This window comes from Phalacrocorax aristotelis, chromosome 12 (genome assembly GCF_949628215.1).
Source record: "Phalacrocorax aristotelis chromosome 12, bGulAri2.1, whole genome shotgun sequence".
In the NCBI taxonomy this organism is placed as follows: domain Eukaryota; kingdom Metazoa; phylum Chordata; class Aves; order Suliformes; family Phalacrocoracidae; genus Phalacrocorax; species Phalacrocorax aristotelis.
Window position 1 is genome coordinate 17,427,453 of NC_134287.1, and position 15,849 is coordinate 17,443,301.

Sequence of the window (15,849 nt, forward strand, 5' to 3'; positions counted from 1 at the left end):
TTGGAGAATCAGAACACTGCAAGCAGATAGCTGCAGCAGGACAAACGTTTAATTTACAATTTAGAACTAGTATTGTTTATTAGCTCTGCTGATAACAGTTGAATGATTCCGAACACTAATACAGATCTGTGAAGAAAATCCCCTCTTCTGTAGCAGGACAGTAGCAAAGGTACTGTAGCAAAGTCAAAGGGGCTGAAGGATCCACAGGCTAAGGCAACACAATTGAACAGATATATACAACTCCAGGACAAAAATGGGAAGGGGAAAACAAATGTGTGGCTGTGTCCCCTTTAAGCAATATATACATAGTGTCTAGATGCTCAAGCAGGGCATGCTGCTTACCCGCTTTGTCACCTGCCTCTTCCACAGTTTGTGTGGAACCAGTAACTGCAGTACAGTTGCCAGCATTATCTGATAGTCCCTGCAGCTCCTCGTTTCGTGACTGGCTTGATTCATGCAAGTTATGAGGCTATTTCTGTAAGAAAGGACTATTCATGAAAACAAGTGTTTTTCTTGTGCACACCTAGCAATAACGGACACACACGTTCAGCCACTGGGGGCACAAACTAGAGGAAGTACAAATATATGACAATAAAAAACAAAGCAATTGAGTGTCCTCAAAGGAAAGGGACATGTCCTCTACCAACAACAGCAGCTTAATATGGAGATTTCACAACTTAGGTTTGTTTTCTGAAACAAAATAACTTTTTTTTTTAAATCCAGAATTTAAATAGTTAACCAAGTTCTGTCTTGAACATTACTGAAATAAGGCATACAAGGGAGGCAGATCTCATTTAAGTAACACTAACATTTTAAGGGCTCTCTCCAGTGCCAGTCACGTGTGTTCTCTGGGCTTCAGTCACCCTCCTTGAGTCAAATCTAGCACTGGTGTAGCTCTCTGTAGATGTTGTTAGTATGGAAGCTAATGCCTCTGCTCTTCCACAAACATGGTCAATAAATGTTTTACTACATGGTAGTTAATTCATAGTTCAGAGCTTCCATCTGGTGCATAGTGGGTATATTAAGCAGATAGGTTTGATAAAGCCTCTCTGGCATTAATTCGGTAGCAATAATCATGTAGTAAAGTGAATGGGATCCCTACTGCAGTACTGACAGTTGCTTTGTGACTATGCACAGTATTAAGAGCTATGAACACTTTCCTGAAGGACATGCCTTTAAAGACCACAAGAAAACAGATAATTAAATACATTTAAATATGAATTAGTCTGCTGCATCTTGTGGTTTAAGGCTGAACTTCTCTTACAATAAACACATTCAGGATTAAATCCCTCCATGCAGAGAGGAAGTTAAATGAACTGAACAAAACCAAGCTAAGGCAATACAAGGATTAGGGTGGCTCAGAGCTTGCCATTGGGAGGAAAGGAGGATGGATTGGAGGAATCACAGGAGGCAACCAAGGCCATGGTTATGTTGCTGCCTTTCTCCCACCCTAGCAATCTGCAGTCCCACATAAATACCTATGCCTGTTTGCTGAGCTGGACCCTGCTCTGGGAAAGAACCAACACGGAACTGAACACACACTTAGGCTGTAATATCACGTACTGGGCAGAATGTGGCCAAGTGAAGCAGGAGTGACATGCTGGGTTATTTGCATTAACAATAAGAAGGAGGGTTTAAAATGGCATGAATATCTAAATGGGCAGAAAGTCTAAATGGAAAATGTCTAAATGGTGAAAATGTCTAAATGGTGGAAACGTCTAAATGTTCTATACATCCTGCAGAAAGTATTCAGATGCTGTTGATCCTTTATGCAAAGATTACGTGAATGTGCCAAGCTCAGCGTCAGCACTGGTGGTCTGGGACGCGATTGCCCGTTGCACGAACGACCACCAGGTTAAGTCTTTATGAACAGCTGCTGTTTTCTGTGCCTTGCGGCCCTCCCCCGCCCCCCGATTATTATTTTTTTCTCTCTCTCTTTTCGGGAGCCAAGTCGTTCCTTACGGATCAGAGGTGGGCACGCAAACGGTAGCCGCACTCCTCACTGCAGGCCGTGCCGTGAGGCAGACCCGGGACGCGACGCCAGCCCTTCGCGCTGGCGGGAAACGGGTTAATTTCCTTCCAGCTAAGGATGGGTGGGGTGTTGCATTAAATGAGACAGGAGATGCGCTCTCTACGCCCCTTCTCGCCCGTGCGGCAGCAAAGGGCTCCAGGGGCCCCTCCCCGGCGTTAGGCGGGGGCGAAAGCCCAGGGCTGGCCCGGGACGGCTCGGCAGCGCCGCGGAGGCGGGGAGGGGAGGGAAATCCCCTGGATCCCCCGGATCCCCCGGCCTCCGCGCAGGAAGGCTCCGCGTTAGTCAGCGGGACCCCTCCCCTGTGCCGGCGCTCGGCTTCACCGCGGCAGCGCCGCTCCTCGCTCCCCGCACAGCCCGGCCGCGCCGCCGACGGGACGCGGCGCCTCCGTGAGGCGCGGAGGCTGAGGGGGGGATGGAGGGGCCCGCGCTGCACCCCGCGGGGCTCTGCGCCGCGGCCGCCCTCCCTCGGGGCGGCGAGGTGGGCTGCCGGCGGGCTGCGTGAGGCGGCCCGAGTCGCCCCGGGTGCTCCCGCCGCTCCCGCCCCGAGCGGGGAATGAGAGGCGGCGCCGCGGGGCTGCCGGAGCCTGCTGGGACCCACCATGCGGGAGCTGGCGATCGAGATCGGCATACGGGTCCTGCTCTTCGGGGTCTTCGTGTGAGTACCCGCCGGGCAGCGGGGGGGGGGGGGGGGCGGCACCGGCCGGTACCTCCGGGACTGCCCCAACTTCCCTCCGTCGCCCGCGCCCTTCCTCGCACCCGAGCGCGGTGTCGGATGGCGGGGCCGGGGGAGTGCGGCGCTGGCCGCCCCTCAGCGCGGACTGGTGGCGGTTGGCCGCCCCGCAGCCCCTGAGGGGCAGCATTCTGCCGGTGGGCTCTGACGGGTCCCGAAACAGCCCCGCAGACCCTGAGGGAGACCTTCCCGCCGGTGGGGCCCGCGGCGGAGGAGCCCCAAGCTGCCGCCCGCTCTCCCGGTAGCCCTGAGCGAGGGGGAGCTGCCGCCGTCCGGGGTGCGGACAGGGACCCGCTGTGCCCGGAGGGATTTTTCCCGAGGGTGCGGGTCGCTGCGGGAGCAGCAGGGAGCCCGCTCTGCCCTAGGATTTTTTGCAGGAAATTTTTGTCGGAGAAACTAGTTTGTGAGAGAAGTGTGCAAAGACCAACCAAAAAAAAAAAAAAAGCTTCTGTTTTCGCTTGGGCGATTATGGTTTTTGGTGTAAGGTCTCGTCTGCCGAGGCTGTAAATGCGCTGGCTCGCAGCGGGTGGGGTGCGGGACAGGGTCCCTGAGCGGGAGGGCCACAGCGCTGCTGCTCGGAGCTGAGGAAGGATCTCGGGCTGACCGTGAGGTCTGTCGTAGCTGGGTTGGAGATGTATATCCGCTCGCTGGTGTGTAGGAAGGAAAGTCATGAAGATCTGGTTGCTGGAAGATGTGTAGCTGTTACTGAGGAACACTCTATTTTTGCCTTTTTTAAAGAGAAAGCAGTTATGTATCATTTTGCTCTGTACACTTCAGGCAGGCTTCCCCCTTCCCTCTCAGGGCTGTACCTGTTTCTTCTTTCTGGCAGTTTGTATTTGAAACATTGGAAAGTTACATGTGTCTGTAAATCCGTGCGTTTGAACAATGAAAAGTTACAGTCTTAAGTTTGCATTTCAGTTGCTAAATGTTTGAAGATGTGTATTCTCAATCTCTGTGATCCCTCTAAAGTACCACAGAAACTAGATCAGATTCTGCTGCTGTTTGTCTGCTTAACAATGGGTCCTGTGGGTGGCAGGTGCAGGCAGTAATAGTATAGGGCATCTAGTAAGCCGTGATACAGACTTACAGCTGGTGGTACTGGAATGCTTTGATGTGATTCCTTTCTGAACCTCTCATGGTTAATGAATATCTTGCCTGATTTACTGTTGTTTGAGTTTTTCCTCAGTGCTCATTCCTCTTTAATATTGATGCAAATCAAAAGGTTTGCAACATGTTTGGTAAGTGTCATCCCCTTCAGTTTAGGATGAGCTTTGATACCTTCAAAAACCTGTGAGGTACCTTTGATATCTTTCAGTTCAGTTGGATCTTACTTTGAAAGTAGACCTATCCCTTTCAACGGAACTCTTTCCTGGAATATATAGAATTACAGGGTGAGCAAGGCCTCAGAAACTGATGCTATATCAAACCTTTCCCTTCTTTATGATTGCATGTGTAATTCATCACTTACACCATCCAGTAAAAGACCTTTCATATAGCTTATTACCATGGTATGTAAATCACGCCCTATTATAAGTAAGAATCTCTAGGTTATGCTTGTCTTCTGTCCTCATTTCCTCTCTAAAACATTCTGTAATTTTCACTATTCTTTCTCCTGTGGTTCTAAACTCAGCTGAGGGGTGGCTAAAGGACGTGCTTTTGCTAGAGCCACCCTAATGCCAAATGACCACACAAGCACTTTTCACGTTTTCACATAGCTTGGGCTCTTCTTTCTTGGAATACTGGGGAATAATTGTGACATTATAAGAGGTCATCTGGAGTATTCACTGACATCTAGAATTACTGAACAGGTAGTATTCTAAATTCACATCCAGGTTGTTGTTTAGTTTTATGAAGAACTGCACTTCGTTTGTAATGGCTGCAAAAACACAATATCTAGCTAGACTAGGAGAATGGCTTTTATATTCAGATAATTGTAACACCAAAGTAATCTTTTGCTATTCAGTATTTCTCTCAGTTTTTCCAAAGAGAGAGTTACTCATATTTTGGAGCTGGTGTATTTTCAAAGGTTTAAATACTGTGTTTTCTGTGGTTTTATAGACAGCCAAAGCAAGTATTTTTAATGGAGTGTTGAGTTCATTAAAGTGTCTTTTCAAGCACGAACAGTTACTGGTGAATTTGAAAGCCCTGGGACTGCAATCCAGGCAGCAGCAATGTAAGTTCTACTGCAGAAGCTATTTCTAGGAATGAAAAGGCTGTACAGTTTCCACCTCTTGTGGAAAGGAATGCCATTAACATCAGTGAGTTGAGGCTAGGTCTGAAATTATCTCTGTGGTGAATGCCAGCTGCAACATAGATATTTGTCCACCAGGAACTGGACTGAAGAGAGTTGGTCCATTCTCAAAAGGTGTTGATGACTTTGGGTCACTACCAACCTTTGTAGTGTTAGAAATCTGACCTTGGAGATAATGGTTCTTTAGTTATTTGCCAGTCATGAACCATCTGTGCTTCCCAGATGTCTTTTTACCTTCAACCCACTGATTAATATAACTCAGAGTAATATACTGGCATATTTTGTACCATAAAATGCAAGAGAAAAAGGTGCATGTTCCATGTTGTAGTTTTGCTTGGTAATAAATGTCATTTCATAAAAATGGAGGTGTGAAAACTTATGCTGATGATTGCTGAAATTGAATGTATTGCCAATTTGAATGTATTTTACAGCAACAACAGCCCTATTTTCTATACTTAAGACTGGCAACCTTTTTTCCCCCACTTGCCATAATTATCAACTTCAGTCACTCCACCAAAGGCAAAAATCTATACTTGTTAAGTTCTCTGTCACTTGAATGTACACCATTCCAAGTAATACACATTTTTGATGGTTGTGTATTGGTTTGGATGAATTCACCAGATAATCAGTGAGTTGATAACAACTCACTCAGTTCTATATGTTGTGTTCTTAGCAATTGCTAAGTGTTCACTTAGCTAAGTATTCACTTAGCAATTAAAGATGGGTTTAGGTATTGAAATTGAGCAATTCAAGCTTCTGTGTGTTTACAAATATCTGTGCTGAAGGGTATTTTAGCCCTCAGGATTTACTACTCTTGAAGGAAGGATTAGTTAGGAGAGATTTATTAGAACAACTACAATTGCCTGAAATTCAGAAGCAGGAGTTAAAAAACTAACAAACAGAAAAACCCAAACACAACTGTATGCAGTCAAGAACATGCTTGATGCACACTTTACTGGGAAGGTAAATAGATGTTCTTTGAGTACATTCAGCAAAATAGTTCTCAAGCCACAAGTTACAAACTCTAAGTAGAATAGTGATATTTCTGTTCAGCTCTACAGTTTTTCCCCAGTTCCTTAACATTAACACATTCATTTTTAGTTTTCAGCCTTAGACCTTCTGACTGGGCTGAACTGATCCTAATGAGTGTAGAAGGTTTGCTACTTAACTAAGCAAAGAAAATTCAATTAAAATTCAATTAAACCTTGACTTTAATAAAGTCTCACTTCGTATTTTTGTTTTAGTTTTTTATTAAGAAATATCTGAGTACAGAACTGGATTTTTTTTTAAAGCAAAATTTTTCCTGAAGGTCTCAGAAGTAGAAATGATCTATTTTTTTAATGTAACAACTGTGAACATGTACTTTGTTTATAGAAAAAAAACAAACACTAATTTGAAGAATGATTGAATTAGGCTTTTACATCTGTTTTCTTCATTTTGTACTTATTCCTATGACCTGGAACATCTTAAGGAGCCTGATTAATGCTAAAACATGTTAAATGTGGCCAGTCTCTAATACTCCGTGTGGGCGGTGGTGTTAGTCCCTTACTGAATGCTTGATAAAAACAAATTGTTGTGACTGACTTGGTTTTTTTCAATTCAGGCAATTGTAAAAAGATTTGTGAGCAAGTCTGCTATTTTTATACCAGAGTGATGCTCTTAAAACAGTGTTCTTCATCTGTCCTAAAAAGAATTCACCGAGTGGTAGCTCAGAGTGAGCCTGTAATTGCCAGTAGGGATGTCTTAGTTTCTTACCTAAAACAGAACAACTATTTTGCTGTCTCCTGCAAGAAAAACGTTTTCACCTGTTTCAGAAGTTTTAGAAGACCACATCATTGTTTTGGTAGGAAGACAGAAGAATTTTGTGTGTGTTGTAGTATATTTAGCCCAATGACTTGTCAGCAGGATATTGCTGATGTTTCTAGAGCTGTCTAACTGATTAAAAAGACAGTGTTTCAAGGATTGCTTCATTAAACCTCGAGCTCTTCAGTAAGAGTGATGTGATTAAAATATACATGTCATTCAGAGTAATTGGATATCTTCCCTACAGCATAGAGCATAGTCTCATTAGCAGCCTGCCTTGGGAATAAATGCTTATTTGCAGGCTAACATATGTATATATTCCATACACATGAGTGTACAGTATTGACTAATGCTGACATCTTTTGTGTGTGTGTGCCATGCTCAGACTGGTTTAAGTAAATAAAAGCTGATTCTGTGCATGTTGGGTTTCTTATAAGATTACAATATTAAGATTTTAATTGTTACAAATATGCATGAAATGATTTAGGCTGAAAAGTTTTTTCAAGTAGCTTGCTTTGTCATAGGTGGTGGTCTCCTGGATATTCTGCATATGTTGCCTTCATAAATGATTCCATGTATTGTCTTGTTAACACAGCCTGAAAATCAATTAGCTAAGGCAATTCCACAATGCTGCAGTTCTGCTTTACTCTTTTTTCACAGTTTGTGCTTGCCTTTTCTCTGTCATATGTGCTGGGTTTTTGGAGGGTAGACTGAGCTGAGAATCATGAGCAGCTGGAGATCTGTAGGTCATATAAGCAAAACAGTACTGGGAAGAAATCACCAGTCTGAGACATTATGCTTATGCTGACACAAATGCTGCCAAATTACAAATCAGTTGTACTAGGATTTCAAAGCACCTTTTAAGTCTAAGCTTTATAGCTGAATGTTTCAAAGTGAAGTAAGTATTTGGCCACGTGAGCTTCTTAGTCTTTTTGTGTCCTACATTCTCAGTTTGAATATTCCATAATTCTGATTTTGTTTGGAACCTGATTTTTGGCTTATAATCTTAAGTCTTGGATGTCATTTCACTGTACCCTGATTTCTCATCAAGAAAAGGGGAGTAATCCTTTTTTTTCACCTTTTGTTTATTTAGTTGATAAATTCTTTGTTGTGAGGCATGTGGACAGTGGCCAAGCCCATTGAGCACGGAATATGCTTGGAACATTTTCAGTGTTAGTTTCACAAATAGTAATGATAGTAGGAAGTGAGAATATCAACATGTTTGATTACTAACCTGTTTAAAAATAGGTACTGTCTTGTAAGCCATAATTTAGGTGTTATTAAAATGAGGGAAAGATTTAGTTTTGTGGCCTGGATTGAAGTGTGGCTCACTGAGTAGGGTTAATGAACAGTTAAGGGAAGGCCTGTTATGAACAAGACCTTGGCCTCTCTGGTGTTCAGGATCTGAGAACATATATCAAAGGTTGCATATTGGGCTCCAGCAGCAAGCACCAGACTTGTTCCAGTGCTCAGCAGAGTCAGTTATACCTTTGAAGTGATGGAAGAATTAGAACGCCATGGAGCTTCTATAACTCACTGAATGCAGCTGATATATCACAAAGTAACCTGAATTTTAACTTTGTTCAGCTCAGTGTCCTTGAGAGGTTACCGTAAAAACAAAAGTCCATAAATGCCTATTATACCTAGTGTAATATGAAGCACGCAATGAAATGACTGTGTGCCTGTCCTTATATCTATGAAATATCACCAAGCTAACAGAGGCACTTGGTACTTAGCATTCCACTGAACTGAAGCTTCTGTTTCCATTGTTTTCTTATTTTATTTATTGAAATGAGGGTTGGATTTTACTGACTCTGGTAACAGCTGTTCAGGAGAAAGTGTACCTGTCTCTTTTGTGCAGACTTTGGTCTGTGCAAGGGATAGATTATTTTATAGACTGTTGTATCAATATGTTTAGAACGAAGTTTATTTCGTCTTCCATGAGACCCAGAGGGGAAAAAGAAGGGAATTTAATGGCAGGAATTCTAATTGTCCTGTTAATGGGACAAGATTTACAGTTGATGTGCATGGCTGAACTCGCAGCTGAATACATGCTAAAAAAGGATGTCATTGTGAAAGCCAAAGCATCTATTCCAGATTTTTGAGGAGTAAATGGTGACTTTGTGTCTCTTCTTATTGAATGGTATTTACTCACTCACTTTGGCACTTTGTATTTATTTGCTCCCAGTCCTGATTGAGGAGGTTTTATAGTGAGAATGTTACTAAGACTGACAGGGTAGGGAAATTTTTATTTAAAAAAAATAGATTTTTATATTTTTATACTTTGATCTAAGCACAGTCAAGCTGTTGCACAACTGTGTTTCTTATGGCAAAGACTTTAAAGAAAAGTACAGTCTTATTGCTGAGAGTGTACTCATACCTGGCACAGTAAACCAAGGTCTTTATAGTCTTGCAATCTGCAGGTGAATTTGAAAAGTGAGTACTTGGAAATATTTAGCAGAGTTATTGACACTGTAAGTGATTAAGGATTACATTTAGTGTGTCTGGTAACTTTTTTCTGTAGTGAGCACTGTACTGATAGTGAACAGGGGACATCTGAGTGCTGCATCCATATTGGCAGGGATTGGTGGACAGAGAGAGAAAGCTAAAGCCAATCCATATGTCCCTTGTTGAGGTATTGGTTGTGATCCACTAATGAACATCAGGGGCTCACATTTGAATGATTAAGGAAAGCTTCACTGGTTTCTGAATCAGAATAACTGCTTTACAGATGATCCAGTTAGGTTGTCTTTGTAGAAGAGATAAAGTTGTCATCAGGTGTGGTGCTTGAAATAAGCTTTTCATAACTGCATGGATTTTAAGGTGTTTTCTTTCCCTGTTTTTCCCTTGCCTTGTAAATGGTAAATTTGTGATCGTTGGACCACAAGTCATTGCTACGCAAGAAACTGTGACTGACCTATATGATTCTCCAGAAAACTAAATTAGGAATATTCCTTTGTTGTAAATCAGATTGCTACAGTGACTGTATTGTATTTGTTTCTATGCATTACAAAACATTTTTAGTTTTTGCTATCCAAATGGCTAAATATTTTCCTTGTTAACATACCACTGAATTTTAATTAAAATTGCATATAGATAAAATGCAGTAAGTATGACTTATTTTACTGTAGGCTAGAGTAACAGGGTTTACAACTGATGTTCTCATAGTAAGTGACTGATTAAGATTACTTATGAAGGTGAATTTCAGAGAATTGAAGAGGCTTGAGAAAGATGAGGGGTATAGAAAACACCTTTTCTAAGAAAAGATAGTAATAATTGAGCTGTTTAATCTAGAAATCTGAGGAGACATGACAATAATCTTGACATGCAAGTAGCTGCCGTAAAGATGTATGAAGAAGGCAAACTGCTTTTCATGTCTTTTGGGAATTGTACAGAAGGGAAAGATTTTTAAACTTGTAGCAAAGGAACCTTAGGCTGAGTGTGGGGAAATATAACCTAATTGTAAGGACTTCTGAGCACTGTGATAGCTTGCCTGAGGTATATGTAGAATCTCTGCCAATGGAAATTTTAAAAAGGAAGTTACGCTAAAGAATCTTGGGAATATTTTACATAAAATTCTGCTTCGCTTCATGGCTTTGAGGATACAGACTAGGTGGCCTTGTAAGCTGGCACGAATCAACTTAGTGGACTGAGGTTTATACCACCTGAGGGTGTCCCAGTGTGGGGGGAAAAGTTGAACAACATTAAAACAAAATCCCTTGTGAGAGATTTTTGGTGCATGTTAATGGACAGGAAAGGAAACAGTGTTACCAGTTTGAAGTTACTTGGAGAATACTTTACTAAAGGCTGAACAGAAGCTGCCGATCCCTTCTGGCTGGAGGGCATTGCCATGCTAGATATCATATTCTAAATATTCTGCATTGATGAGCTGTGGGGAAAATGAAATCCTAGATTAGGTGAAATGTTTCACTCTGCAATCTTGCTGTTCATTTTTATTTTGAGGGAAAAGTTTTACTACTTCCTTAGAATTTATTATGGAGGTATAAATGTCAGCTCAGAGATATTCCAGCTTTGAAGGATTTGTGGCACCCTGCCAAGTGTTGTGAAGCCTTGCGAGTCGAAAACAACAGAGGAAAGTATCATTTGATATAAAGTGTTATATTTTCATTAGCTGCCAGTTTTCACTAATGGGAGAACAGATCTAATGGCCTGACTGTTCTCTCATAGCCCGCAGACAAGCCATTAATAATTTAATTCATCTAGTGTCCAAGGTGCTTTACAGGAGTGTATTGCTGTTGGACTTTAGTGAGTGCTACAAAATGTTAACAGTGATGCTCCTATTCCCCATTACTGTATCCTTTTATTTTTTTAATCATTATTAATGCTCTGGAACATGTATTTATTCACACAAGTGTGTCTGGATTGAGTGATTTTAATATAGTTGGATTTGATTGTGGATATCATTAGGCAGGTGTCTCTCTCTCCTAGAGAATAATGAAATAATTGCATACAGCAACTGTGAAGTAAAAACTGGAACAAAATACCTTGTAAATTTGTATTATATTTAGTGAATAACTTGACCAAAAGAGAGTTTTATTTTAAAATTTGAATTTTTAAAAGCATTTTAAAATTAAGATTAAAATGAGTTTAATACATGCCCCAAACAAAATATTTCATTTCAGTTTGGGTTAAACTGATATTTTCCTGCTTGACCAAAAATTAATGTTTTAATTTAATGCAAAGAAAGTCTTGACTGAGCCTTCTAGATTGGTCCCTGATATTTTTCTCCTCTCGCTTCCTTACCAACTCCTGAGTCTCTGGTATGAAAAAATGGTCTGAGAATGTGTTTTGGCACACAGTTCTAGTTGTGGGAAATGTGCTTGATATTACTTAATCCTCACTTTTATTCAGCCTGTACCCCTCAGGTACCATTATGTGGGCATAGGCTTCACTGCCATACAGGTTCTCTTTCAAGGTCATGCCTCTATATCCATCTCATGTTTAAAGGGAACAGTGGTGTGTAGCAAATGGGATACAGATCGTAAACATTGATATAATAAACATATTCTAGACTAAAAATAATTTGGCAGCAAATTATGAAGTCATGTTCATAATAGTGAAATTTATGTTCTGGTGAAAAGTTGGGTGAGTGAGAAAGAATTTCTTGTGTCAAAGTTATAGGTTTTTGATGTGGGGCTTTTGAAGAGATTGGGTGGGGAATGTCTTAGTGTCTTTCAGAGATTGTTCCTGAATAAGATGCTAGGGCCAAGCTGTCACTCCCAACTGATTAAACCTTGTTCCAAGCAAGATCTTAAATAGCTGTCGCAGGAGGGACAGGAGTGAGAGGCATTGAAATAACAGTGAATTGCAAAGGGAATTTTGGAGGAGGAGTGAGGGAGGGACAGAAATAACTGAGAGGGAAAGCTTTGGTCACTAAGAGAAACTCAGCATCTTTGAGTTTAACACCTGACTTTCATTTCATGTCCAAACCAATAGTCAATAGGAGTGTGGTACACAGATAAGAAAACAGAAGGAACTTTATCAGACCGGTCAGCTCTATCAAGTTGCTGTCAAGCTAGGATAGTTGTTCAAGGAATTATTGAGTTGTTTGGCTGAAAACAGTTCGAGATATAATAAAAACAAGTATTAAAAAACATCAAAAGCAAAATTTTGTCTGTAGTGTGTTTTGGTTCATTATTCAGGTATGTGCTTAGGTGACTTAAGCCTGTAATATGAATTCTGTTTTTTTCACTTTAGAATAATGTACAGCTGCCAGCTTTGAAACTTCTAATGGCTATATCAACGTTCATATACTGATCATCTCCTTTCTCTCCCTCCTCCCAAACACACCCACACTGAAATGGCTTTTGTGAAACATCTTACACCCTAGGGTATGTTTAATAAAAACAGAGCACAGAGGCCACAGTGAATACCATAAATCATGTTTATTAACTAAGATGAGAGATAATGCAATGAAAACAGTAGCCAAGAGTGTTCAGTTTGTTGGTGTCTGTTATTTTTGTGATGATTATCTCTGTTACAGTAATGCAACTGTACTGGATTGCCTTAGGTATTGTACATTGACATCATAAGTAGCAGCTCTGACCAGCTTGCCTTGTGCTTGAAGAGTACCACTGCTCCACGTGGGCAGGGATCACAAGAACTGAACTGCTGCTTCACCTGGGGAGCGGCTAATTGCCAGAACAAATAGATTTGTGTTTCAGAGCAGTTTATATTCTGCTGATCGCAAAGAACACTTTCAGTATTAGGTCAAAGAAAGTTTTAAAAATATAAAATCTACCAAAATATGTCTATTTGACTCATTTTGAAGTGCTCTTTCAGTAGAGCCATGCTTGTCTGCTGTATTTCTGTTCAAAGCTGCAATGCAGCGCAGCATGGCTTTTCCCTCTTTCTTCGTTTCACTTTGCTCATTTCTAAATATTCCACTTCTGTAAGGAAGACATGATGGTGAAAGGTTGCATTTAAGCTTGTTAAATAGTTTAATTCCTAGATACCCATTTTTATTCTCGTTGAATGGAGTTCTCTAGATTCAGTCACTTCGTACTGGCAATAATGATACTCGGCAATATTTAGTGCTACTTTTGTTCAAAGGAGAATGTATGGATTGGAAGTTCTTGGGTTCTTTCAGGCACACAAGGAGAAGTGGCTGGCGATGTTAATTGCTTGTTCATACATGCTCAGATAAACCTTTCCTTTTCCTCTTAGGTTTAGTAGACTGAAATAATATCACAGGAAGGAAACTGTTTACCCAGAGAGTGTTCAAATGCCAGGGATTGAGAAAGGAGTAGAGGTATAATTTAGGTACTAAGGAAATTAACATTAGGTTCCAACACTCCAGGCTACTCTTCTTTTTTTTTTTTTTTACCATTGTGAAAAGTTTTTGGGTTCACTATTTCTTCTTAGGTATTCTAAGAACATTAACATATCAGTTATATTATTTCATAAGCTGCAGGATTCCTGTTGTGACTCTACATTGTTGTTAGCTCTAGATTTGAGCTTTTTGAATTTGGACCAAGCAAGAAAGAAAAAAATTTGAGCAGAGGGGTTGGGTCTGGTTTTAACCTGTTTCTGCCTGTATGTTCAGTATAGGTACCTGTGGCTCAAGTCACGTGCTGTAGCAGTCTTGAGCCTAATCTCAGGCATAGCTGATGAAGCCTTTATAAATAGAGCCACAGATGCTATATCAGAGAAGGCTCCAGTGGCTCAATAATCATTCAGAGGCACTGATGGGCACGGACTCCATTGTCTAGTTAGATACATTCTGGTTGAAGGATGTGAAGGTTGAAGCCATGGTTGGCTGCTTTGGCCCAGTATTTGTTGTCTTTGTTGGCCCAGTGACTACAGCTCACCGTGGCTACGGTGCAATGCTAGCTGCAAGGAGAAGAGTAAAGAGGGTGGCCGTTCATCTTTGGAAGAAGTCACACCTAGATATATGCCTGTTAAGTCAGTGGGTATATGAAGCAAGTCTAGGAAACTTGCTAGTAAGACTGAAGGAAAATACTGGAAACTCTCCTCTTCCAGCACATCTGGGAAATATGACAGCCATGGTAATACGTGTATTTTTAAAACTGCATCAGAATTTATATTCAATCCCTTCTTAATCAAAATGGTTTCTCATATATCTGAAGGGCTAATGCGGGCATATGTGCTAATTAAATGTAACACTGCAATTGCTACATGATATAAAAAATTACTGAATATTTTATATCAAGTGATACTGACTCATACGAAGCCAAACCTACCCTTGAGAACCATTTCTCAACTTGCCAGTGACATAAATCAAAGAACCCCAAAAGATTGCCCCAGTCCTTTGCCCTTATCAGTCCCAGTATTTAATTCCATTCACTTTTAGCTCCTCCCTACATAAAAGTGCACCCACAGAATTAGAAGTGGTGAAAGCTGTATGCATTCAGATTAGAATGTTGAATGTTAACAGGAGGTGTTTCTAGAGTCTCAAAAATAGACATTTAAAAAAATGCTATCAACTTGCACTATTCCCAGAGCTATATTGAGCACTGAATTAGGGGCTGAAAGAAAGAAGCCTCTTGCAACATTTTTCTTACCATTTACTTTCTGCCAGTACTCCTCTCAGTCTTAGTAAATACTTGCCTACAAACAGAATGTTACAGCAAACGAAGAGAGGCATCAGATCTTCTAATTTCTGTAGCAAGAAAAAGAGCTTCTGAATTATCTTTGTAGAGTGTTCTTGGTGAATATTAACAACACTGTATCCTGCAGGACACTCAAACCCAATAAAGCTTCATATTAGGATTGTACATTGTTAATCAGAAGTGGTAGGTGTATGCACCACATGGCATTGTATTGGGAAATAAAAGGTTTTAGCTGTTAAAAAGGGAGAGATAATTTATTGATACAGCTGTTTCTGTATCTCTTAGTGTGAATGCAAATTATTTAATGAATTTGTTTTAGTGCAGTTACAAGATGATGGTTATAATAACACATTGCCATCAAAGCCTGTGAAGAACCAATAAAGCACTAATTTCTGTTCTCATGTACATGCTTCTTATGCAATGGATATCTACTGCAATATAAATTCTAATATATTTTAGAATTTAACTCTTTACTTTTGATTTCTGTGGGGAAATTGAGGCTGTTGCTTTCCCACTTGAATGCTTGTCAGCAGTGCATACCTGGCACATGTGAATACCAGTGCAATAATGACCAAACCACAGCATTAGGAGCCTTGCTTTGATACTAATATTGACACTTATTGCTGGAATGAGTTGCCCAACCTTGCATTGTAAAACAGTGGCAGAGAACATCAAATCTCTTGGTAAGCAGTGTTGTGCCTTAACTATAGGGAAATTTTCTCCTTCTATCAAAACTAGAGTTTATATTATTGAAGGTATTTTTAATTCATGTCAGCTTCTTCCTTGGTGAAATTGCAGTTCATCACTAATAACTGGGCCTTGGTCGTATTTTTTGTAGCCCAATACATAATTCCCCTCCTGATGAGTGAAGAACTGTGGATTTCCCAAATTACTATAGAAATTAAATGGCTCAGATCTCTTTCCATATGCTAACCTCTGA

The 15,849-nt window shown here is 40.8% G+C and overlaps 1 protein-coding gene across 2 annotated transcripts in view; it reads left to right on the top strand.

Moving 5' to 3' along the window:
- Window positions 1–2,118: 2,118 nt before the first annotated feature.
- The window catches only part of PLPP4 (phospholipid phosphatase 4), a 64,207-nt gene continuing 50,476 nt past the window's right edge, over window positions 2,119–15,849 (top strand). Inside the window, exon 1 of one of the 2 annotated variants that reach the window (XM_075107522.1) lies at window positions 2,119–2,687. In XM_075107522.1, coding sequence (XP_074963623.1) covers window positions 2,632–2,687 — 56 coding nt within the window. In that variant the 5' untranslated portion in view covers window positions 2,119–2,631. The remainder of the gene's footprint in view (window positions 2,688–15,849) is intronic. The other variant, XM_075107521.1, reaches the window with a different exon arrangement.